The following is a 24,605-nucleotide window of genomic DNA, read 5'->3' as shown; positions in this document are numbered from 1 at the left end:
TGAAGGAGTTCCCACATATGCTGAGCACTTGTTGGCTGCTTTTCACTCTGCGGTCCAACTCATCCCGAACCATCTCAAATGGGTTGAGGTCGGGTGATTGTGGAGGCCAGGTCATCTGATGCAGCACTCCATCACTCTTCTTCTTGGTCAAATAACCCTTACACAGCCTGGAGGTGTGATAGGTCATTGTCCTATTGCAAAAGAAATGAAAGCACAAACCAGATGGGATGGCGTATCGCTATAAAATTCTGTGGTAGCCATGCTGGTTAAGTGTGCCTTGAATTCTAAATAAATCTGAGTGTCACCAGCAAAGCACCCTCACACCATCACACCTCCTCCTCCATGCTTCACGATGGGAACCACATATGCAGAGATCATCCGTTCACCTACTCTGCATCTCAAAGACACAGCTTTGGAACTAAAAAAAACAAAGGACAGATTTCCACTGGTCTAATGTCCATTGCTCGTGTTTCTTGGCCTAAGCAAGTCTCATGTTCTTATTGGTGTCCTTTAGTAATGGTTTCTTTACAGAAATTCGACCACGAAGGTCTGATTCATGCAGTCTCCACTGAACAGTTGATGTTGAAATGTGTCTATTACTTGAACTCTGTGAAGCGTTTATTTGGGCTGCAATTTCTGAGGCTGTTAACTCTAATGAACTTATCCTGTGCAGCAGAGGTAACTCTGAGTTTTCCTTTCCTGTGGCGGTCCTCATGAGAGCCGTTTCATCATAGCGCTTGATGTTTGTTGCGACTGCACTTGAAGAAACGTTCAAATCTCTTGACATATTCCCGATTGACTGACCTTCATATCTTAAAGTAATGATGGACTGTTGTTTCTCTTTGCTTATTTGAGCTGTTCTTGCCATAATATGGACTTTTACCAAATAGGGCTATCTTCTGTATACCACCCCTACCATGTCACAAGACAACTGATTGGCTCAAACGCATTAAGAAAATAAATTCCACAAATTAGGTACACCTAAATTATTTGAAATGCATTCCAAGTGACTACCTCATGAAACTGGTTGAGAGAATGCCAAGAGTGTGCAAAGCTGTCATCAAGGCAAAGGGTGGCTACTTTGAAGAATCTGAAATATCAAATATATTTTGATTTGTTTAACACTTGTTTGGTTACTACATGATTCCATATGTGCTGTTTCATAGTTTTAATGTCTTCACTATTATTCTACTACGTAGAACATAGTCAAAATAAAGAAAAACCCTTGAATGAATAGGTGTGGCCAAACGTTTGACTGATACTGTGTGTGTGTATATATATATATTCTTTAGATGCAGGATGATAAATGCAGGTTATTAATATGATGTAGAGGAAAGAGCAAATGATATGACACTATGACATTGAGTGGTAAGAATGTAGTATGACATAGCATGGTGACTTAGTGAGCAGCTCATTTAGTCAGTGAGTGCACACACATACACAATGTCCGGTTTGACCGTGATGCCTGGCTATTCTCTCCGCCCAATCCTTCAGAAGCTTTCAAACAAGGACATACTCTTTCCTTTCAGGGAGCCCAAAAATAGAGAAAGGAAAAATAATGTAATCATTATGCAACATCATAATCAAAACATATATATGCCATATTTGTTTGTTATTAATTGCTAATCATTTACATTGAGAAAAAAACTGATATCATTCAATATCTTATTAAATATAATGGAAAATTATAAGGCTTAAACGTTTCTCCAGTTCGATTGGTCACTCCGAACGTGATTCCGATTCGTCCCCTTGAAGAGACCAGGGAAGATGCAACTTCCTTTTCTTTCAGTTCTGTATTTCCCAAATATCCTGTCCTTGAGTTCCAGGTCCAGGTATCCCATGTGGACGTATTGGTTTGAAATGTATTTTCCTCAGAAAAGGCCCTGATTGTCAGAACAAATTATGATAATTGTCACTTACTCCCAGACTTAAAGCAGTCAACCACTCATCCCTCTCAGAGGAATTTCTTCCCAGTGAGCCCAACATCTTGTGACAACTATCATGTCTGTTCTGTTTGTTTCATTGTTTTTATTCCAGTTTGGGCCATAATCCATTATAGCATAGTTGGGTGGGTCATCCCAGCCCAAACCACCCCAGAAAGTTTAACACAACTCCAGAAATTTCTACAAGACTTTAAAGCTCCATCTTGATATCCAAGATTAGTAGTGATATTGGCTGATAGTAGCCAATATTCCCAAACCCCTTCAGACTTGCCAGGGAGCAGCATGGGGGCCAGTGGGGCCCTAGATATGGAGCCCAGTGGCCCTTGGGAGTCCTGGTTTAGATGTTCCTCTGAGCAGTGAGGTACTTGAGGGCGGCTGCGCCGTACTTCCGGGACAGGTCTTGGTGGAACTCTTCTTTTAGGGTCTGCAGGCAGTAGCGGTAGCCCGGGCTGGAGCGAAACTTGGAGATGTCGAAGCTGGGTGCGTGTGGCATGTGGATCATGAACGCATTGGGCAGAACCATCAGGTCGTACTCCTGGGGGGTGGGAAAGGGGTGAAAATGTGTTTTATTTTATTTGTTTATTGGACACGGTCCGTGTACAACAGGCACCACATTTTAGCTACGTAGCTAATACTCATCTGCAGTCCTGGCTGTGACTGAATAGTTTAAGACTCGAGAAACAAAGTCACGTTCGTTGCTCTGAGGTGCTGAACACTGAAATGTCACGGCTTGACTTTGATTTATGGGCCATTACAATAGCTATTATTCCTGACTTAGCGAAAGCATTAAACCTAATAACAGAGGTCTACTGCGAATCAAATCTGTTCTAATCATTAGCATAACCTTAACTGAATTCCAAAGATGATTTGAGGTTTTGAATAAAATGTAAATTATAAGGAGTTATTATGTGCAGATTATTTGGGAGTAGAGTCTGAGGATAAAATGTGAACAATAACTTTAACAACCATTTTTCTTCTCAACAAGCCATAAACAGATGAGGATATGCAGACTTTAACTTCATCTCTTTGTCTGCCCGTCTTGTTTGCTATGGTTGTTTGGTCTACCCAATGTGTGCAAATGTACTGTGGTGTGATAATGTGTCCTGGAGGAAAATAAATATATTATATTTTAACTCCCCACCATTATCCTCCATACTGTACCTGTGCATCCAGCTCCATGATATGGGAGACCTTGTTCCAGCCAAAGCCCACAAAGCGCTGGTCATACTCAGGGCAGTCCCGCTTCACCACCACATAGGGCTCAAAGTCTGCCTCCCACTCCACCTTATAGGGCGTGGTGGCTGTCCGCCACTTGGCGTAGTTGGTAGGAGCATGGCCCTTGGTCCAAACGTGATACCTGGGGAAGGCAAGGAGAAAGAGAAGTGTACAGGTGTGTTAATAATAGTTTTGAACAAGATTGCATTAAGTGCATTCGTGAAAGTATTCAGACCGCTTGACTTGTTCCACATTTTGTTACGTTACAGTCTTATTCTAAAATGGATTAAATCTTTAGTTTTTTTTTTCATCAATCTACACACAATACCTCATAATGACAAAGCAAAAACATGTTTGCTTTGGCATTTACACAAGTAATCAGACCCTTTAAAAACAGTACTTTGTTGAAGCACCTTTGGCAGTGATTACAGCATCGAGTCTTCTTGGGTATGACGCTACAAGCTTGGAACACCTGTATTTGGGGAGTTTCTCCCATTATTCTCCGCAGATCCTCTCAAGCTCTGTCAGGTTGGATGGGGAGCAACGCTGCACAGCTATTTTCAGATCTCTCCAGAGATGTTAGATCGGGTTCAAGTCTGGGCACTTGCTGGGACATTCAGAGACTTGTCCCGAAGCCACTCCTGAGTTGTCTTGGCTGTGTGCTTAGAGTCGTTGTCCTGTTGGAAGGTGAACCTTTGCCCCAATCTAAGGTCCTGAGTGCTCTGGAGCAAGTTTTTATCAAGGATCTCGCTGTACTTTGCTCTGTTAATGTCTCCTAGTCCCTGCCACTGAAAAACATCCCCACAGCATGATGCTGCCACCACCATGCTTCACCGTAGGGATAGTGCCAGGTTTCCTCCAGACGTGACGCTTGATATTCATGCCAAAGAGTTCAATTTTGGTTTCATCAGACAAGAGAATCTTCTTCCTCATGGTCTGAGAGTCCTTTAGCTGCCTTTTGGCAAACTCCAAGTGGGCTGTCAAGTGGCTTTTACTGAGGAGTGGCTTCTGTCTGGCCACTCTAAAATAAAGGCCTGAATGGTGGAGTGCTGCAGAGATGGTTGTCCTTCTGGAAGGTTCTCCAATCTCCACAGAGATTGTACTTGGTCACCTCCCTGACCAAGGCCCTTCTCACCCGATTGCTCAGTTTGGCCAGCTCTAGGAAGAGTGTTAGGGGTTCCAATCTTCTTCCATTTAAGAATGATGGAGGCCACTGTGTTCTTGGGGACCTTCAATGCTGCAGAAATGTTTTGGTACCCTTCCCCAGGTCTGTGCCTTGACACAATTCTATCTTGGAGCTCTACGGACACTTCCTTCGACCTCATGGCTTGCTTTTTGCTCTGACATGCACTGTCAACTGTGGGACTTTATATAGACAGACTATTTTACACCATTTTAAAGACAAGACTCTCGTTAATCTAACCACATTGTCCGATTTCAAAAAGGCTTTACAGCGAAAGCAAAACATTAGATTATGTCAGGAGAGTACCCTGCCAAAAAGAATCACACAGTCATTTTCAAAGCAAGCATATATGTCACAAAAACCAAAACCACAGCTAAATGCAGCACTAACCTTTGATGATCTTCATCAGATGACACTCCTAGGACATTATGTTATACAATACATGCATGTTTTGTTCAATCAAGTTCATATTTATATCAAAAAACAGCTTTTTACATTAGCATGTGATGTTCAGAACTAGCATACCCACCGCAAACTTCCGGTGAATTTACTAAATTACTCATGATTAATGTTCACATAAAACATAACAATTATTTAAAGAATTATAGATACAGAACTCCTTTATGCAATCGCGGTGTCAGATTTTAAAATAGCTTTTCGGCGAAAGCACATTTTGCAATATTCTGAGTACATAGCTTGGCCATCACGGCTAGCTAATTTGACACCCACCAAGTTTGGCCCTCACCAAACTCAGATTTACTATAAGAAAAATTGGATTACCTTTGCTGTTCTTTGTCAGAATGCAATCCCAGGGCTTCTACTTCAACAACAAATGTTGTTTTGGTTCCAAATAATCCATAGTTATATTCAAATACCTCGTGACAAAAAATGTCAAAATATTCCATTACCGTACTTCGAAGCATGTCAAACGCTGTTTAAAATCAATTTTTATGCTATTTTTCTTGTAAAATAGCGATAATATTCCAACCGGGCGAAGTTGTATTCATTCAAAGGCTGAAAGAAAAAAATTGAGAATTCTCATGAACGCGCTTCTCAGTCTCACTGTTCCCAGGCTGACCACTCACAAACAGAGCTGCTGTACTTTGCCCAGAGACTGCAGACACCCCATTACACTTTCTGGCGCCTTCTGAGAGCCAATGGAAGCCTTAGAAAATGTCACGTTACAGCAGAGATGCTGTATTTTCGATAGAGATGCAACTGAAGGACAACAAATAGTCAGACAGGGCACTTCCTGTATGGAATCTTCTCAGGTTTTGGCCTGCCATATGAGTTCTGTTATACTCACAGACACCATTCAAACAGTTTTAGAAACTTTAGAGTGTTTTCTATCCAAATCTACTAATTGTATGCATATTCTCGTTTCTGGGCAAGAGTAGTAACCAGTTTAAATCGGGTAAGTTTTTTATCCGGCCGTGCAAATACTGCCCCCTAGACCCAATAGGTTTTAAGAAGGAAATACATTCCACAAATTAACTTTTTAAAAGCCACACCTGTTAATTGAAATGCATTCCAAGTGACTACCCCATGAAGCTGGTTGAGAGAATGGCAAGAGTGTGCAAATCTGTCATCAAGGCAAAGGGTGGCTACTTTGAAGAATCTCAAATATAAAATATATTTTGATTTGTTTAACAAATCCAAAGTTTTTTGGTTACTACATGATTCCATATGTGTTATTTCATAGTTTTGATGTCTTCACTATTATTCTACAATGCAGAAAATATTACAAATAAAGAAAAACCCTTGAATGAGTAGGTGTGTCCAAACTTTTGACTGGTACCGTATATATTATCAAATGACTTCAATGTATCAATGTAATCAATGTAATAAACATAGTATCAACATGAGGATGGCTGTTCCAAGTTATGTCACCTGGGTCTATTTCAGAAGGGCCATTCAAACCTCCTGATCTACAAGCCAGATTGACCAATGGGGCGAGCTGTTAGTGCAGGGGTACCTGAAGGTGTAGAGGGTCCCCATGTCCAGCATGGAGAGCAGCTCAGCTTTGGATTTGGGAAAGGAGAGGCGGTAGCGCAGCGTCTCAAAGGCCGGTACCACCAGAGCCTTCTTAGTGTTGGCCATGTCTAACTGGACCACTGACTTTCTGCGGGGATAAGATAGAGAAACAATTCATTTACAATGAATACTGTTGATCAGCTAGAGCCACAGCTCCCACTAGTTGGTTGGAATGCATTGCTGGCAACACCTTAGCTGTGGGTTCGACTCCCATATGGGCCATATATGAACATCATACATATGTTGTCTGTAAATTTCTTTGGATTAAAATGGCTGCTAAATGACAAAACAGAAATCTCAGCCAGTGTTCTGTCTATGTTTATGATGGAACATCTTTGGGAAGAACTACAACTCACCTGAGGTAATCATAGAGGCCGTACATGGGCAGGAAGTCCACGTCTGCCAGGAACACATAGGGTGTGTTGGCGTTCCTCAGGGCCACATTTCTCACCAGGTTGACAGGGTAGAACTGTCCCTCCTTGTATACGATATGGTAGCCCACGTTCTTACGGTTCTTCAGCACCTCGGAGGCCTGGGCGTAACGCAGGAACTGTTGGGCCTCAGCGTCAGACATGTACAAGGCCAGGCTGACAGGGCCTTCCCAGTGCTTACATATGGCCTCCAGCATCTGTAACCTGAGAGAAATAGAGATTACATAAAATACATACAGAGTCGTATAGTATCACACACATGTATAATGATAATAAAAGCAGTGGTGGAAGTAGAGAAGAAAAGATGAAGGAGGGGAAGAGGAAGAAGTAGAGAAATAAGCAAAATACAATCATATTTGTGGAGAGGTGCACTCCTGATTAGCCATAACGTGATAATGAATTCAAGCTCACATCTCCAACAACTAGTAAACCAAAGGTCAGTAGGGTCAGAGCTATAAGGTGAGTGTTTACCTGTCCATGGAGAGCTGTGCGACCAGCGTGACGTCCGTGTCGTCCCCGGTGGGCGTGTACTCGTACTGCAGAAAGTAGAGGTGCACGCGGTGCACTGTGATTCGCTCCCGCCTGAAGTCATAACACTGGTCGTCTTCATCCAGCTCCTCCAGAGCTCCTTGTAACTGGAGAGGAATGGACAGAGGGAGGTCAAAACCAATGTTTTTATTGTAAGTATTCCCTCTAATAGGCTAACATGGTTTCATGAGAGCATGTGGCACACCTGTACACTCTGTACACTCTAAAACCTACTTGAGGTGTTAGGGAGTGGTTTGTTAAATGTTATACAACGGGTGGTGCAAATCCTGAATGCTGATTGGTTAAAGCCGCATTCCAGCCGGTGTCTATTCCACAAGTTACCACCGGCTAAATCTATGACGTTAAGGTAACTTATAAACTTGATCTCCACTATAAAAGCATCTAGACATTATCTCACATTGCTTTTAGACTAACATTTAGTTTTCAACAGCGGAGATTTGTATAGACCTTGCAACATTGTTTCAATTTTCAAATTCTATCTCCAGCTGTCCCATAGTAATGAACGTCCGGGAGTCGGGACTGCGACAGACAGGCAGGCAGCGTTTCTCAGCCAGTCGAAATCATGAATCAGTTGGCATACTTTTTATGGGTATATACAAAGAAATGTCAATAGAAAGAAGGTAAAACAAAGTGCAGCTAGTTTGCAGTCTTTCCAGCTTCAGTTTGAAGTGATTGTGTTAGCTAGCTCCTCTGAACAATAGTGTCCTGACGAGAGAGTACATGTTCTATGCCATGTGAAATCGCACCTCATTATAAACTTAATCTACAAAAAAGTTAATTGGTGCCTATTAATCCTTCTGCCATGCAAACCTATTTTAGTTATGTGCCCTTCAGAGTGACTACACAGAAATATTTGGGAATTTGGGTCACACACAATTTAAAAGATGTCTATCAAGCCAATTTCCCTCCCTTGATACTCCGCCTGAAACAGGACCTTGAATGGTGGGATTTACTTTCTCTTTCTGTCACGGCCGTCGTAGTGAGTAGACCAAATTGCAGCGGGTATGTGAATGCTCATATTAGCTTTTATTGAACACTACACAAAAACAAGAAAACGAATGAACGACAGCTAAACAGTTTTGCAGGCTTTACACAGCAGTGCAAAAACAACTTCCCACAAAAGACAGGTGGAAAAAGGGCTACCTAAGTATGGCTCCCAATCAGCAACAACGATGTACAGCTGTTCCTGATTGAGAGCCATACCAGGCCAACACAAAGAAATACACAACATAGAAAGAACATAGAAATACAAAACATAGAACAATACCCCAAAAAAAACGACAACACAAAACAAACACACCCCTGCCACGCCCTGACCAAACTACAATAACAAATAACCCCTTATACTGGTCAGGACGTGACACTTTCTTTGGATGGAAGAATTAACATTGTTAAAATGAATGTATTACTTAAGCTTTTATACTTACTTCAATGTATTCCTATCTTTCTAACAAAATATTTTTTTATCTCCATAGATAAACTGATATATGCTTTTATCTGGAACAAGAAAAACCCTCGGATACGTAAGAGCATATTGCAGAGATCTCGTCCCCAGTGGTGATCTAGCACTTCCGAACTTTCAATACTATTACTGGTCAGCTAATATAAGAATCCTTCTATATTGGATGACAGAAATCCCTGATATTACAGGCCCGAAATGGTTGACCTTGGAGATCTCATCCTGTGGCCCCACCTCCTTAGCAGCCTTACTTTTCTCAAGACTTGCATTAGCTGAGCCTGTTTCCAAATACACTAAAAACACTATTGTGAAACATTCTCTAAAAATCTGGAAACAGTTCAGGCGATCATTTGATCTCAGTGAATTTTCAACTTCTGCCCCATTATTAAAGAACCATACATTCTCTCCGTCATTATTAGACAGTGCGCTTCATATCTGGTCTGGAAAAGGGATCTCCTCACTGAACAACTTGTACATTGATAAGGATTTTTCATCTTTGGAACAGTTAGTACAAAAGTTTAATACCTAGATCCCATTTCGTTAGATACCTGCAATTGCGTAGTTTTGTATCTTCATACTCTAGTAACTTCCCATCACGCGCACCTGCCTCCCCTCTATATTCTCTTTCTAAAGTGAACTCTTATATCAAAGGGGGCATAATCTTGATCTATACGTTATTAAACTCGCACAATCTGCATTCCCTGTACTCTCTTAAGAAACAATGGGAAGAGGATTTAGGTTAACAATTTACAGACGAAACTTGGCAGAGTATGCTTCAGAGAATACATTCTTCATCTATATGTCTAAGACATGTCGTAATTCAATTTAAAATTGTTCATCGGCTGCATTGGTCAAAGGCTAAATTATTCAAGATTAGGCCAGAAATAGATCCCACTTGTGACCGATGTAAGCAGGCTCACGCTACTATATTTGTTGTTTCATTGTTATGGATGTACCCATATAAATGTCACTAGAAAACAGCTTAAACACACGCAAATGAAGCTACTTTGTTGTTATTCTGGCTGTACTGGTTGACCGGACTATAAATTAGCCTTAGTTGTCTTGCTAGCAAGCAAAGAATAAGAACGTTGCCAGCCAGTACGGCAATAGAACATTTAAAACGAAAGACTGGGTCGCGTCCATAGATACAAAACAAAAAGACTGAACGACTGGGTCGCGTCTCTGGCAACCGAACCGATAGAACGAACAACCAGGTAGCAACCCTAGATTTGTGTCGGGACTATATCCTGTGGAAGGATGAAATAGTATTACTAATTTCATAAAAATAATGTTTTTAATGAAAATATGAGACTCGTTTCAGGAAACTAGGCGAATGTTGCGGGTCACTATTTCACAGGAGAGCCAATTGAATGTAAACTCTCTTAATCAAAATGCGTTGGAACGTGAACTTTCATGTGTCTTAATAACAGACTTGTATGCCATCTGTAAATATGAATACAATTGTTAAATTACGAGCCCAGTTGGTTTAGTCACAGAAAAAGAGAGCAACCTTCCCGCTAGCCTTGATTGGCTGAGATAATGAGTGGGCTGGACATGCCGAGAGATGAGTTTGGATTGGTCTGCCATATAGCACGCTTCTGTCTATTTGAGCTGGTCAGTATGTGTAGGTAATCCTGTCAAACACATCTTTTTTTATGTCTCGCATAGTAGAACTGCATAAGTGTTGCTCTCCACTTTCTGGACGACTGAGATTTTGAAATCAGTGTAATTACAGTATGATAGCTAAGGAGATGGCGAAAACACCTGTCGTTGGATTACATCTTCAAATGAAAGGCAACCATGGCATCCGTGACAGGGAGAGGCATCCATCCATGATAAGATAGTCTAGCTAGCTACATTTTCAGATATTACACTTTCTAATTTTGACAGAAAGTCATTTTCATTTCAAATTAAATTGTACTAGCTAGCTAGCTAACGTTCGCTGGCTGGCTCACTAGCTACTGTTACGTGTATGATCTTATTATCCGTATCTCAGAGGCATTTACTTTGCTAGTTATAGCCTAATGTTAGCCACAGTAGCTAGCGTTGGACCTGGTTGATTAGCTACCTGCAGATTCATGCAGGGTAGTAATGTCATTATGGTTATTCATTGATTATGGTTCATTGTTTAGCTAGCTACATGTCTTAATAATAACAAAAGACTCCACTATGCAAGTAACCATTTCAATAGAATGTCACTGCGACAACGGTTGATAGACTGAGCTGGTAAATTCGCTCTGGCTATCTACTCCAATTTCAGAGCACTCTAGTCTGAGTATGCCAGAGTGCAGAATAACTGACGAATTTACGAATGCTCAACACCCGTTGAATATGGCCGGTGTCAGTAAACGTTGTCAAAAAAGTGTAAATTGTTGCCAGCAGCACAGTTGCAGTCACCAACATAAAAACAGCCTAACCAGCTCTGCTAGGGCGAGTAAAATGGTCAATGAGCTGTTCTCTCATTTGTGTCTGGAAGCAGCTGTTAGCTTGGGTGCTTGACTGTTGTTGTTAGGACAGAACGCTCGGATCAACTCTTAAAGAGATGGGTGGGGCTAAAGCTTAAGAGGGTGTGATCGATGCTGAATGGTTGTAGACAGAAAAGAGCTCGCCAGTAGGTACCAAAACATTGGCCATTTTCTCAAAAGTGAGGTTACAAGTTTATCAACTTAAAAATGCAGTGTATAATATACCATTTTGTAGCTCTGTGTTTCAGCTTTTATCCAATGTAAAAAAATAAAACATTTCAAATTTTGCTACATAAGACCGAATCAAGGCAGTTGGTCACATATGTCAATCATTATTTGAATATGTTGGTAACCTGTTGTATAAAAGTGCTAATGCCCTCGAAGCCGGTGTTTGGAGGATATATTGACACGGTTTGCCGCAACACCCATGCCAATATACCCTCCAAACACCGGCTTCAAGGGCATTTTACACACACAGAGATGAATACAAAGCCCTCCCTCGCCCTCCATTTGGAAAATCTGAAAATAATTCTATCCTCCTGATTCCTGCTTACAAGCAAATATTAAAGCAGGAAGCACCAGTGACTCGGTCAATAAAAAAGTGGTCAGATGAAGCAGACACTAAATTACAGGACTGTTTTCCTAGCACACAATGGAAAATGTTCAGAGATTTTTCCGATGGCATTGAGGAGTACACCACATTAGTCACTGGCTTTATCAATAAGTGCATTGAGGACGTCGTCCCCACAGTGACTGTACGTACACACCCCAACCAGAAGACATGGATTACAGGTAACATTCGCACTGAGCTAAAGGGTAGAGTTGCCGCTTTCAAGTAGCGGGACTCTAACCCGGAAGCTTATAAGAAATCCCACTATGCCCTCCGAAAAAAACATTAAACAGGCAAAGCATCAATACAGGACTAAGATCGAATCATACTACACTTGCTCCAACGTTCGTCGGATGTGGCAGGGCTTGCAAACTATTACAGACTACAAAGGGAAGCATAGCCGCGAGCTGCCCAGTGACACGAGCATACCAGATGAGCTAAATAACTTCTGGGCTCGCTTCGAGGCAAGCAACACTGAAACATTCATGAGAGCATCAGCTGTTCCGGACGACTGTGTGATCACACTCTCCGCAGCCGACGTGAGTAAGACCTTAAAACAGGTCAACATTCACAAGGCCGCAGGGCCAGACGGATTACCAGGACGTGTACTCCGAGCATGTCCTGACCAAGTGGCAAGTGTCTTCACTGACATTTTCAACCTCTCCCTGTCAGAGTCTGTAATACCAACATGTTTCAAGTAGACCACCATAGTCCCTGTGCCCAAGAACACTAAGGTAACCTGCCTAAATAACTACCGACCCGTAGCACTCACGTCTGTAGATAATGCTTTGAAAGACTGGTCATGGCTCACATCAACACCATTATCCCACTTCTATTTGCATACTGCCCCAACAGATCCACAGATGATGCAATCTATATTGCACTCCACACTGCCCTTTCCCACCTGGACAAAAGGAACACCTATGTGAGAATGCAATTAATTGACTACAGCTCAGCGTTCAACACCATAGTGCCCTCAAAGCTCATCACTAAACTAAGGACACTGGGACTAAACACCTCCCTCTGCAACTGGATCCTGGACTGCACGGCAAGTGGTACCGGAGAGCCAACTCTAGGTCCAAGAGGCTTCTAAACAGCTTCTACCCCCAAGCCATAAGACTCCTGAACAGCTAATCAAATGGCTACGAAGACTATTTGCATTGCCCCCCCCCTACGCTGCTGCTACTCTCTGTTATTATCTATGCATAGTCACTTTAATAACTCTACATACATGCACATATTACCTCAATTACCTCGACGCCGGTGCCCCCGCACATTGACCCTGTACCGGTACCCCCTGTATATAGCCCCGCTATTGTTATTTACTGCTGCTCTTACTTTTATTTATTTTTACGGTATTTTCTTAAAACTGCATTGTTGGTTAAGGGCTTGTAAGCAAGCACTTCAATGTAAGGTCTACAGCTGTTGTATTCGGCGCATGTGACAAATAAAATGTGATTTGATTTCTTTTGATTTATCACTTAATTATGGTTAACGTTAAGATAATGTTTTACTCACCTGTACACTCTCTGAGGTGGCATGGCTGGGGCAGCCAAACAGCTCTCGTCTCAGTAGGTTCCCATCGTACTCTAGGAAGGTTAGGTAAAGGTTCCTGAAGAACTCCACATGCTTGTTCTTCACACGAAGTTTCTTAGGAGAGTTCCAGTGGATCACCTGACACAGGACATAAACATGTTACCATGGTGACCTGTAGCCAGATGACTAGACGCAGTACATTCATAAGGAAATAAGTCAGGGATTTTAGTATATTGTGTGTGTGTGTGTGTGTGTGTGTGTGTGTGTGTGTGTGTGTGTGTGTGTGTGTGTGTGTGTGTGTGTATTTCCCTGCATAACCCTACCTTGAGGTCAGACACCTCTGTGTAGCACTGTTCGGAGCGTGTGTGGTCAGACAGCTGAACGTTCCAGAAGCAGGGCAGCTGATGCACTAGGACTGGGTTCTGCTTAATGAAAGCATTAAAGATGTCCTGCACACAAGATTACCCACTCACATTAAACACCTGTGTAATACCCTCCTTGAAAAAAGGTTTCCAAAAGGGTTCTTCGGTGTCCCCCTCTGTGTAAAGGGTTCTACATGGAACTCTACATGGAACTCAAAATAGTTCTACCAAGAACCAAAAAGGGTTATTCAAAGGGTTCTCCTATGAGGACAGCCGAAGAATATTTTTAGGTTCAAGATTGGACCATTTTTTTTCTAAGAGTATTATACACACTCGTTTTGACATTAAGATCATATAGAACTCTGGCACACAATAGTAAACATTCACATTTACACATGCGCCAAATGTTCAATAGAGATGTCCTACACACTTACATTACCATTTGCCTCATACACAGTATGCTTTGAGGCATAAGATTACCCTATATCAGGGTTCCCAACTGGCGGCCCGTGGGTCGAATTTTGGCCGAGGGTGGTTTTATTTGTACCCCAACATTTTTAGATATATACAGTTGAAGTTGGAAGTTTACATACACTTAGGTTGGAGTCATTAAAACTCATTTTTCAACCACTCCAAAAATGTCTTGTTAACAAACTATAGTTTTGGCAAGTCGGTTAGGACATCTACTTTGTGCATGACACAAGTAATTTTTCCAACAATTGTTTACAGACAGATTATTTGACGTAAAATTCACTGTATCACAATTCCAATGGGTCAGACGTTTACATACACTAAGTTGTCTGTGCTTTTAAACAGCGTGGAAAATTCCAGAAAATTATGTCATGGCTTTAGAAGCTTCTGATAGGCTAATTGACATCATTTGAGTCAATTGGAGGTGTACCTGTGGATGTATTTCAAGGCCTACCTTCAAACTCGGTGCCTCTTTGCTTGACATCATGGGAAAATCAAAAGAAATCAGCCAACACCTCAGAAAATTGTAGACCTCCACAAGTCTGGTTCATCCTTGGGAGCAATTTACAAACGCCTGAAGGTACCACGTTCATCTGTTCAAACAATAGTACGCAAGTATAAACACCATGGGACCACGCAGCTGTCATACTGCTCAGGAAAGAGATGCGTTCTGTCTCCTAGAAACGAATGTACTTTGGTGCGAAAAGTGCAAATCAATCCCAGAACAACAGCAAAGGACCTTGTGAAGATGCTGGAGGAAACAGGTACAAAAGTATCTATATCCAAAGTAAAACAAGCTCTATATCGACATAACCTGAAATGCCACTCAGCAAGGAAGAAGCCATTGCTCCAAAACCGGCAAAAAAAAGCCAGACTACGGTTTGCAACTGCACATGGGGACAAAGATCGTACTTTTTGGAGAAATGTCCGCTGGTCTGATGAAACAAACATAGAACTGTTTGGCCATAATGACCATCATTATGTTTGGAGGAAAAAGGGGGAGGCTTGCAAGCCGAAGAACACCATCCCAACCGTGAAGCACGGGGGTGGCAGCATCATGTTGTAGGGGTGCTTTGCTGCAGGAGGGACTGGTGCACTTCACTAAATAGATGGCATCATGAGGGATGAAAATTATGTGGATATATTGAAGCAACATCTCAAGACATCAGTCAGGAAGTTAAAGCTTGGTCGCATAAAGCTTGGTCGCAAATGGGTCTTCCAAATGGACAATGACCCCAAGCATACTTCTAAAGTTGCGGCAAAATGACTTAAGGACAACAAAGTCAAGGCATTGGAGTGGCCAACACAAAGCACTGACCACAATCCCATAGAAAATGTGTGGGCAGAACTGAAAAAGCATGTGCGAGCAAGGAGGCCTACAAACCTGACTCAGTTACACCAGCTCTGTCAGGAGGAATGGGCCAAAATTCACACAACTTATTGTGGGAAGCTTGTGGAAAGCTACCCGAAACGTTTGACCCAAGTTAAACAATTTCAAGACAATGCTACCAAATACTAATTGAGGGTATGTAAACTTCTGACCCACTGGGAATATGATGAAAGAAATAAAAGCTGAAAGAAATAATTCTCTCTACAATTATTCTGACATTTCACATTCTTAAAATAAAGTTGTGATCCTAACTGAACTAAAACAGGGATTTTTTTACTAGGATTAAATGTCAGGAATTGTGAAAAACTGATTTTAAATGTATTTGGCTAAGGTGTATGTAAACTTCCGACTTCAACTGTATATATATTTTTATTTTTTATTGTTGGACATAGAAGACTGTAAAAACACCAGGAAATCAGCTTCAAGTGATTTTTATTCAAGACATCTGTTCCCAAGTATTTCCACGCATAATAGAGAGTCACTTGATCGTATACAAATGTGAGCAAGGTTTGAAATGATTAGGTTTTAGTCTAACATTTTATCTGTTTGGGCTTCTTGCAGTCAATTTGCAGTCTACAAATTATTTGTAATTATGTTACGGCCCTCTGACCATCCATTCAAGAAAAGAATTGGCTCAATCTAGTTAGGGGGAGTGATGAGCTCTACAGCAGAGTCTCACAACTCAATCGCTGGTTGAAAACTGTTTTCTGCCCCTCCCAAAAGACAGAATTTGTAGATAATTGGCCCTCTTTCTGGGACTCACCCACAAACAAGACCAAGCTCTCATCTTATCTATGAACATAGACAGGGCTCTAACTCCCCTAGCCCCACAATGAAATAGGGTGCAGGCCAGGCAGCAGGCTGTTAGCCAGCCTGCCAGCTTAGTGGAGTCTGCCACTAGCACAGTCAATGTAGTCAGCTCAGCGATCCCCATTGAGACCGTGTCTGTGCCTCGACCTAGGTTGGGCAAAACTAAACATGGCGGTGTTCGCCTTAGCAATCTTACTAGAATAAAGACCTCCTCCATTCCTGCCATTATTGAAAGAGATCGTGATACCTCCCATCTCAAAATAGGGCTTCTTAATGTTAGATCCCTCACTTCAAAGGCAGTTATAGTCAATGAACTAATTACTGATCATAATCTTGATGTGATTGGCCTGACTGAAACATGGCTTAAGCCTGATGAATTTACTGTGTTAAATGAGGCCTCACCTCCTGGTTACACTAGTGACCGTATCCCCCGTGCATCCCGCAAAGGCGGAGGTGTTGCTAACATTTACGATAGCTAATTTCAATTTACAAAAAAACCCACCAACGACGTTTTCGTCTTTTGAGCTTCTAGTCATGAAATCTATGCAGCCTACTCAATCACTTTTTATAGCTACTGTTTACAGGCCTCCTGGGCCATACACAGTATTCCTCACTGAGTTCCCTGAATTCCTATCGGACATTGTAGTCATAGCAGATAATATTCAAATTTTTGGTGACTTTAATATTCACATGGAAAAGTCCACAGACCCTTCCAGACTCCCTCTGCCTACCCAAGGACGTCAGAGGACAAAAATCAGTTAACCACCGAGCTGAGGAACTGAATTTAACCTTGTGCAATACCCTAGATGCAGTTGCACCCCTAAAAACTAAAAACAATTGTCATAAGAAACTAGCTCCCTGGAATACAGAAAATACACGAGCTCTGAAGCAAGCTTCCAGAAAATTGGAACGGAAATGGCATCACACCAAACTGGAAGTCTTCCGACTAGCTTGGAAAGACAGTACCGTGCAGTATCAAAGAGACCTCACTGCTGCTCGATCATCCTATTTTTCCAACTGAATTGAGGAAAATAAGAACAATCCGAAATTTATTTTTGATACTGTAGCAAAGGTATCTAAAAAGCAGCATTCCCCAAGAGAGGATGGCTTTCACTTCAGCAGTAATAAATTAATGAACTTCTTTGAGGAAAAGATCATGATCATTAGAAAGCAAATTACAGACTCCTCTTTAAATCTGCGTATTCCTCCAAAGCTCAGTTGTCCTGAGTCTGCACAACTCTGCCAGGACCTAGGATCAAAGGAGACACTAAAGTGTTTTAGTACTATATCTCTTGACACAATGATGAAAATAATCATGGCCTCTAAACCTTCAAGCTGCATACTGGACCCTATTCTAACTAAACTACTGAAAGAGGTGCTTCCTGTGCTTGGCCCTGCTATGTTGAACATAATAAACGGCTCTCTATCCACCGGATGTGTACCAAACTCACTAAAAGTGGCAGTAATAAAGCCTCTCTTGAAAAAGCCAAATCTTGACCCAGAAAATATAAAAAACTATCGGCCTATATCGAACCTTCCATTCCTCTCAAAAAAAATTGAAAAAGCTGTTGCGCAGCAACTCACTGCCTTCCTGAAGACAAACAATGTATACAAAACGCTTCAGTCTGGTTTTAGACCCCATCATAGCACTGAGACTGCACTTGTGAAAGTGGTAAATGACCTTTTAATGGCGTCAGACCGAGACGCTGCATCTATCCTCGTGCTCCTAGATCTTAGTGCTGCTTTTGATACCATCGATCAGCACATTCTTTTGGAGAGATTGGAAACCCAAATTGGTCTACACGGACAAGTTCTGGCCTGGTTTAGATCTTATCTGTCGGAAAGATATCAGTTTGTCTCTGTGAATGGTTTGTCCTCTGACAAATCAACTGTAAATTTCGGTGTTCCTCAAGGTTCCGTTTTAGGACCACTATTGTTTTCACGATATATTTTACCTCTTGGGGATGTCATTCGAAAACATAATGTTAAATTTCACTGCTATGCGGATGACACACAGCTGTACATTTCAATGAAACATGGTGAAGCCCCAAAATTGCCCTCGCTAGAAGCCTGTGTTTCAAACATAAGGAAGTGGATGGCTGCAAACTTTCTACTTTTAAACTCGGACAAAACAGAGATGCTTGTTCTAGGTCCCAAGAAACAAAGAGATCTTCTGTTTAATCTGACAATTAATCTTGATGGTTGTACAGTCATCTCAAATAAAACTGTGAAGGACCTCGGCGTTACTCTGGACCCTGATCTCTCTTTTGAAGAACATATCAAGACTGTTTCAAGGACAGCTTTTTTCCATCTACATAACATTGCAAAAATCAGAAACTTTCTGTCCAAAAATGATGCAGAAATATTAATCCATGCTTTTGTTACTTCTAGGTTGGACTACTGCAATGCTCTACTTTCCGGCTACCCGGATAAAGCACTAAATAAACTTCAGTTAGTGCTAAATATGGCTGCTAGAATCCTGACTAGAACCCAAAGATTTGATCATATTACTCCAGTGCTAGCCTCCCTACACTGGCTTCCTGTTAAGGCAAGGGCTGATTTCAAAGTTTTGCTGCTGACCTACAAAGCATTACATGGGCTTGCTCCTACCTATCTTTCCGATTTGGTCCTGCCGTATTTACGTACACATACGCTCCGGTCACAAGACGCAGGCCTCCTATTTGTCCCTATAATTTCTAAGCAAACAGCTGGAGGCAGGGCTTTCTCCTATAGAACTCCATTTTTATGGAATGGTCTGCCTACCCATGTGAGAGACGCAGACTCGGTCTCAACCTTTAAGTCTTTACTGAAGACTCATCTCTTCAGTAGGTCCTATGATTGAGTGTAGTCTGGCCCAGGAGTGTGAAGGTGAACAGAAAGGCTCTGGAACAACGAACCGCCCTTGCTGTCTCTGCCTGGCCGGTACCCCTCTCTCCACTGGGATTCTCTGCCTCTAACCCTATTACAGGGGCTGAGTCACTGGCTTATTGGTGTTCTTCCATGCCGTCCCTAGGAGGGGTGCGTCACTTGAGTGGGTTGAGTCACTGAAGTGGTCTTCCTGTCTGGGTTGGCGCCCCCCCTGGGTTGTGCCGTGGCGGAGATCTTTGTGGGCTATCCTCGGCCTTGTCTCAGGATGGTAAGTTGGTGGTTGAAGATATCCCTCTAGTGGTGTGGGGCTGTGCTTTGGCAAAGTGGGAGGGGTTATATCCTGCCTGTTTGGCCCTGTCCGGGGGTATCATTGGATGGGGCCACAGTGTCTCCTGACCCCTCGTGTCTCAGCCTCCAGTATTTATGCTGCAGTAGTTTATGTGTCGGGGGGCTAGGGTCAGTCTGTTATATCTGGAGTATTTCTCCTGTCTTATCCGGTGTCCTGTGTGAATTTAAGTATGCTCTCTCTAATTCTCTCTTTCTTTCTCTCTTTCTTTCTTTCTTTCTTTCTTTCTTTCTTTCTTTCTTTCTTTCTTTCTTTCTTTCTTTCTTTCTTTCTTTCTTTCGGAAGACCTGAGCCCTAGGACCATGCCTCAGGACTACCTGGCATGATGACTCCTTGCCGTCCCCAGTCCACCTGGCCGTGCTGCTGCTCCAGTTTCAACTGTTCTGCCTGTGGCTATGGAACCCTGACCTGTTCACCGGACGTGCTACCTGTCCCAGACCTGCTGTTTTCAACTCTCTAGAGACAGCAGGAGCGGTAGAGATACTCTCAATGATCAGCTATGAAAAGCCAACTGACATTTACTCTTGAAGTGCTGACCTGTTGCACCCTCGACAACTACTGTTATTATTATTATTTGACCATGCTGGTCATTTATGAACATTTGAACATCTTGGCCATGTCCTGTTATAATCTCAACCTGGCAGAGCCAGAAGAGGACTGGCCACCCCTCATAGCCTGGTTCCTCTCTAGGTTTCTTCCTAGGTTTTGGCCTTTCTATAGAGTTTTTCCTAGCCACCGTGCTTCTACACCTGCATTGCTTGCTGTTTGGGGTTTTAGGCTGGGTTTCTGTACAGCACTTTAAGATATCAGCTGATGTAAGAAGGGCTATATAAATACATTTGATTTGATTTGATGATCCCTGCCCGATATTAACATATGTTAAGAAAAGTAATGATCTAAAGAGTATTTAATAATATTCTGAATAAAGATAATAGACTAGAATAGAATAAAAGTAAATAAACAGACCTGGTCAGCCAGCGAGGTACTGAGCATGCTCATTAGCTCTCTCTCGGCGGTCAGCCTCCACATCTGCTCCCAGCCAATCCGTCGCAGCCTCTCCAGGTAGAGCAGGATGACCCCAGTGTTGAAGCCTCGTCCCAGGGCGGGCCAGGGTTTGTGGTTCTTCCACAGGTTCCCCAGGTACCAGTCACTCTGGTTCTCCACCAGACCTATCACCTGCTTGTCTGCAATCACAGCATCACCAATCATCATTCATCCGGATTTTAAAATGCTGATTATCATTGGTAATGAGGTGTAGTCTTCAGCATATAGACAGCTTTTGAACTACTAGTTTATCAAATATAATTTTTGTCCTCTAGGCATTTTTGCCCTCAAGGGATTGTTGCTTTATAGCATTAAAAAAAATGTACAATTCAGTAATTTGCTTTATCACTCAACCAATGAATTCATTATTCAATCAATCAACCAGAAATCTTTATCAAGGTCAAAGGTCGTACCAGTGAACTTCCTGAAAATGGCCCAGAGCTCAGCGATGTCAGTGGCAAAGGTGATGTCCGTATCCAGGACTATGACCTTTGTGAGGTCAGAGGGCAGCGCTTTGGTTAGGGTCAGCTTCATCAGGCCGTAGATACCTGAGTAGTGCTTGTTAGGTATCCATGACACCTCAGACTGGAAGAGAAGAGAAGGTAGAGGGATGGAAAGAGAAAGCAAGAGCGAGGTTGAACAACTTTAGACCTCACAAATATTGATTTAAAAAAGAAAGGGAACATAAAGTTGCAAGGTATGAAAAATAATGTAATTAAAAGCAACACCACTGTGGATCTTTGTCAGGTGTGTAAGGGTATTCTCCTTCCTTTAAATAGCTAACTTGCTCAGACATCCGTTTCCTAAGATCCCTTTAGTATAAAAGACCCTTTAAACCAGAGGTGAATTGGAACATTACTACTGTTTACTCAATAGCATCAACCTTTAAAAAATATCACCTCTTTTTATGCCCAGGATATACCCAAATGAATACGGAAACCTGCATAACTCTTGGCATGCATCTGGGAAACCATGTCTGATCATGTATTCCTCTTGATTCTACAGAACGGGATCTGCATAAGTGAATCATTTGCAAATTTAATCAGCTCAGAAGATGCAGTGTTTCCTTCTCTGTTTGAACTGAGTTAATGAAAACTGTGAGTAGGTTGAGACATTTGAGAGCACAAGGGGCTTTTGTTCCTGCTAAGCTTGTGGAGGCTGAGAGAGAATTTGATGATGGGGACAGAGACGGAACCAAGTCATATTACAGGTCGAGGCAGGTTATAATGTGAGTTGAGCAACAACATGTTACTTTATGAACCCTTTATCAATAGCAAAGAGCCAAAGCTAGACGCACAGATCCACCCACCAACAGTACATGCACGCAACACACACATACTACACACAAAGACACAGTACATGCATACATACACCCCCCCTCTTACACATCACTGTTGTAAGAGTAGGGAAAGGGAAGAGAAGGAGGGAGTAAAGAGCACGTAGAACAAGGAAAATTGAATGAGAGCAAGTATGGTCTCCAGTCCTTGTGAAGTGTCTACTTGATTTCCCTTTCTCCTGCCAACTGATTGATTGGAAAGGGGTGGAATTCCCCTTTAATGTCAATGGTTGCTCACAGAGTGCACACCATTGTTTTCCTAAACACTGATTTAAAAGGTAGAGCAGACACTCAGGCTCCTGAGGACCATAGTTGGCATTTACCTTGAGTTCATCTGCGTCGTAGAAGCTAACTTGTACAGACGGAACCATCCAGGACTGGAACAGAGAACTCAGGATCTGATTGGCTACTGCGTCTGTGATGAAGTGGAAATGGAGAGGGTTTTTCCTGAGAGAGCGAGAGAGAGAAAGTGAGAGAGCGAGAGAGAGAAAGAGAAACATATGCCAAGAGCTACTCAAGTGCTTAATCTCTCTGATTATGAAGAGTCTAGCATTTCCTAAACTTCCAATAATGAATTAATAAATCATTCTCATTTTTACAAGTGGCCTTCGAATTGACTTCATCCTTATTGGCTCAGGATTCATCAAGTCGAACAAACAACTACTGTTGCTATATTAGGTGTAGCTGAAGCTATAGCAACGGGTGTAGTTGTATGTGAAGCTCTGTTGTGTTACCTGTGGAACAGGATGGACTTGACCAGGGTGACCACATCTCTGCTGGCGTTGTGACCGGCACACACGCACGCTACATGGATCAGCTGCACAGAAAAGAGAGAAGCTATGCCATCAACACTGCGGCGAATATCAACTCCCTACATTTTAGCACTATAGCCATGTTATTTAACTATGTCTATGTTCTTTTATCCAAAACACACAAACACCAATGACAGTAGATTTGACATATCAACTTAACACCAATGACCAAACAGCGAAGCTAAACTAAACACAGCTAAAACACAGAGCTGCGCTAAAATAAGTACTTGATCCTGGCTCACCTCACACTTCAGTACGGTGGGCGAACGGGGACACTCTGTGTGATTGGCTCTCTCCTCCGCCGTGTTCTCCACATCCTCGGGCCCAGTGTCAGCTGACGCCCCCCACGCCGCGTTGCCGTAGTTACCACCGTCGGCGGGCTGGCCGGCCGTGCCCTGCAATTGGCTGAGCTGCAGGCGGATCTGCCGGTTCTCCTCCTCCATCTCCCGCACCCGCGACTCTAGAACCGCCCGCTCTAGAACCCGTGCCTCGGGCGTCTCTGACAAACAGGGGGACAGGAGGAGAGAACGCCCATCTGGAGAGGGGGGAGGGGGAGGCGAGGAGGGGATAGAGGGGAATTAGGATTAGGGTTGAATAAAATCTTTCATTTCTAGAGTTGTATAACACACAAAGCTGACACAGCTGAAATGCACTCTGGGAATGTTCACACCCTGTTCCTGGTCGCTCAGAGGAAAGTGGGTGAGAGAGAGAAATACTGATATGTAGACAGTCAGACCTAATACTGACACAGATACTGTACGAGGACAGCCTTGTCCTCTCGTGTGTACACAGTAATTCACTGCTTCCTATGGCTATTCCATAGAGCTGAAGTGAACCTTACTGCACTATAACACCCCATCAGTCATCTCAGGTACAGTATGTGTGAGAGAGGATTTGCATGCACATGTGTGCACTTGTGAATTTTGGCGCGCTTCATAAATTGGTCTATCGTTTTTGTTTACAACAGGATACTTAACCACATTCTCGGACAAAGATATCTCGGAATGTCGAACAGCCCTCAGGATTGTTAGTACAGATGCCGTATCTTAATTTGAGCCAGTTTCACACAGAAAGATTATAATCCTGCAGCAAGAGGAAAGGTGAATTGTTAGGGACAGATCAAAATTGGGAAGGGTTGTTTTTTTGTGTTTTTTTGGGGCACAGGGGAGCGTAGTGTGTTTTGTCCCTGGTTTACATTCGCTCTTTTGCAGGATTTATTATATAATTGATTCTATCCTAGCCACATTTCCACATCTGTTTGCATGCGCCTCCCCTACAGTGCCTTCGGAAAGTATTCAGACCGCTTGACTTTTTCCACATTTTGTTAAGTTACAGCCTTTTTCTAAAAGGTATTACATCGTTGTTTTTCCCTTCGTCAATCTACACACAATACCCCATAATGACAAAGCAAAAACTGTTTTTTAGAACTGTTAGCTCATTTATAAAAAAAGAAAAACTGAAATATCACATTTACATAAGTATTCAGACCCTTTACTCTGTACTTTGTTGAAACACCTTTGGCAGCCATTACAGCCTCGAGTCTTCTTGGGTATGACGCTACAAGCTTGGAACACCTGTATTTGGGGAGTTTCTCCCATTCTTCTCTGCAGATCCTCTCAAGCTCTGTCAGGTTGGGTGGGGAGTGTTGATGCACAGATATTTTCAGGTCTCTCATGACAGGTTTGATCGGGTTCAAGTCCGAGCTATGGCTGGGCCACTCAAGGACATTCAGAGACTTGTC

At 42.5% G+C, this 24,605-nt stretch overlaps 1 protein-coding gene across 4 annotated transcripts in view; it reads right to left on the bottom strand.

Annotated features, from left to right (window-relative positions):
- Nucleotides 1-1,361: 1,361 nt before the first annotated feature.
- Nucleotides 1,362-24,605, bottom strand: part of LOC106561911 (LARGE xylosyl- and glucuronyltransferase 2) — a 117,119-nt gene continuing 93,875 nt past the window's right edge. For all 4 annotated transcript variants that reach the window (XM_014126255.2, XM_014126259.2, XM_045688949.1 and 1 more), the window contains 12 exons: nucleotides 23,107-23,399; nucleotides 22,787-22,869; nucleotides 22,376-22,499; nucleotides 21,130-21,301; nucleotides 20,639-20,856; nucleotides 13,749-13,874; nucleotides 13,408-13,563; nucleotides 7,278-7,441; nucleotides 6,732-7,010; nucleotides 6,317-6,463; nucleotides 3,105-3,300; nucleotides 1,362-2,478 (listed from right to left, as the gene is read on the bottom strand). In XM_014126255.2, the coding sequence (XP_013981730.1) occupies nucleotides 2,281-2,478; nucleotides 3,105-3,300; nucleotides 6,317-6,463; nucleotides 6,732-7,010; nucleotides 7,278-7,441; nucleotides 13,408-13,563; nucleotides 13,749-13,874; nucleotides 20,639-20,856; nucleotides 21,130-21,301; nucleotides 22,376-22,499; nucleotides 22,787-22,869; nucleotides 23,107-23,399 (2,156 nt within the window). In that variant the 3' untranslated portion in view covers nucleotides 1,362-2,280. The remainder of the gene's footprint in view (nucleotides 2,479-3,104; nucleotides 3,301-6,316; nucleotides 6,464-6,731; nucleotides 7,011-7,277; nucleotides 7,442-13,407; nucleotides 13,564-13,748; nucleotides 13,875-20,638; nucleotides 20,857-21,129; nucleotides 21,302-22,375; nucleotides 22,500-22,786; nucleotides 22,870-23,106; nucleotides 23,400-24,605) is intronic.

Source organism: Salmo salar, chromosome ssa11 (assembly GCF_905237065.1).
Source record: "Salmo salar chromosome ssa11, Ssal_v3.1, whole genome shotgun sequence".
Classification (NCBI taxonomy): Eukaryota; Metazoa; Chordata; class Actinopteri; order Salmoniformes; family Salmonidae; genus Salmo; species Salmo salar.
Note: the sequence above shows the minus strand (reverse complement) of the source record. Positions and strands in the feature narration are given on the sequence as shown.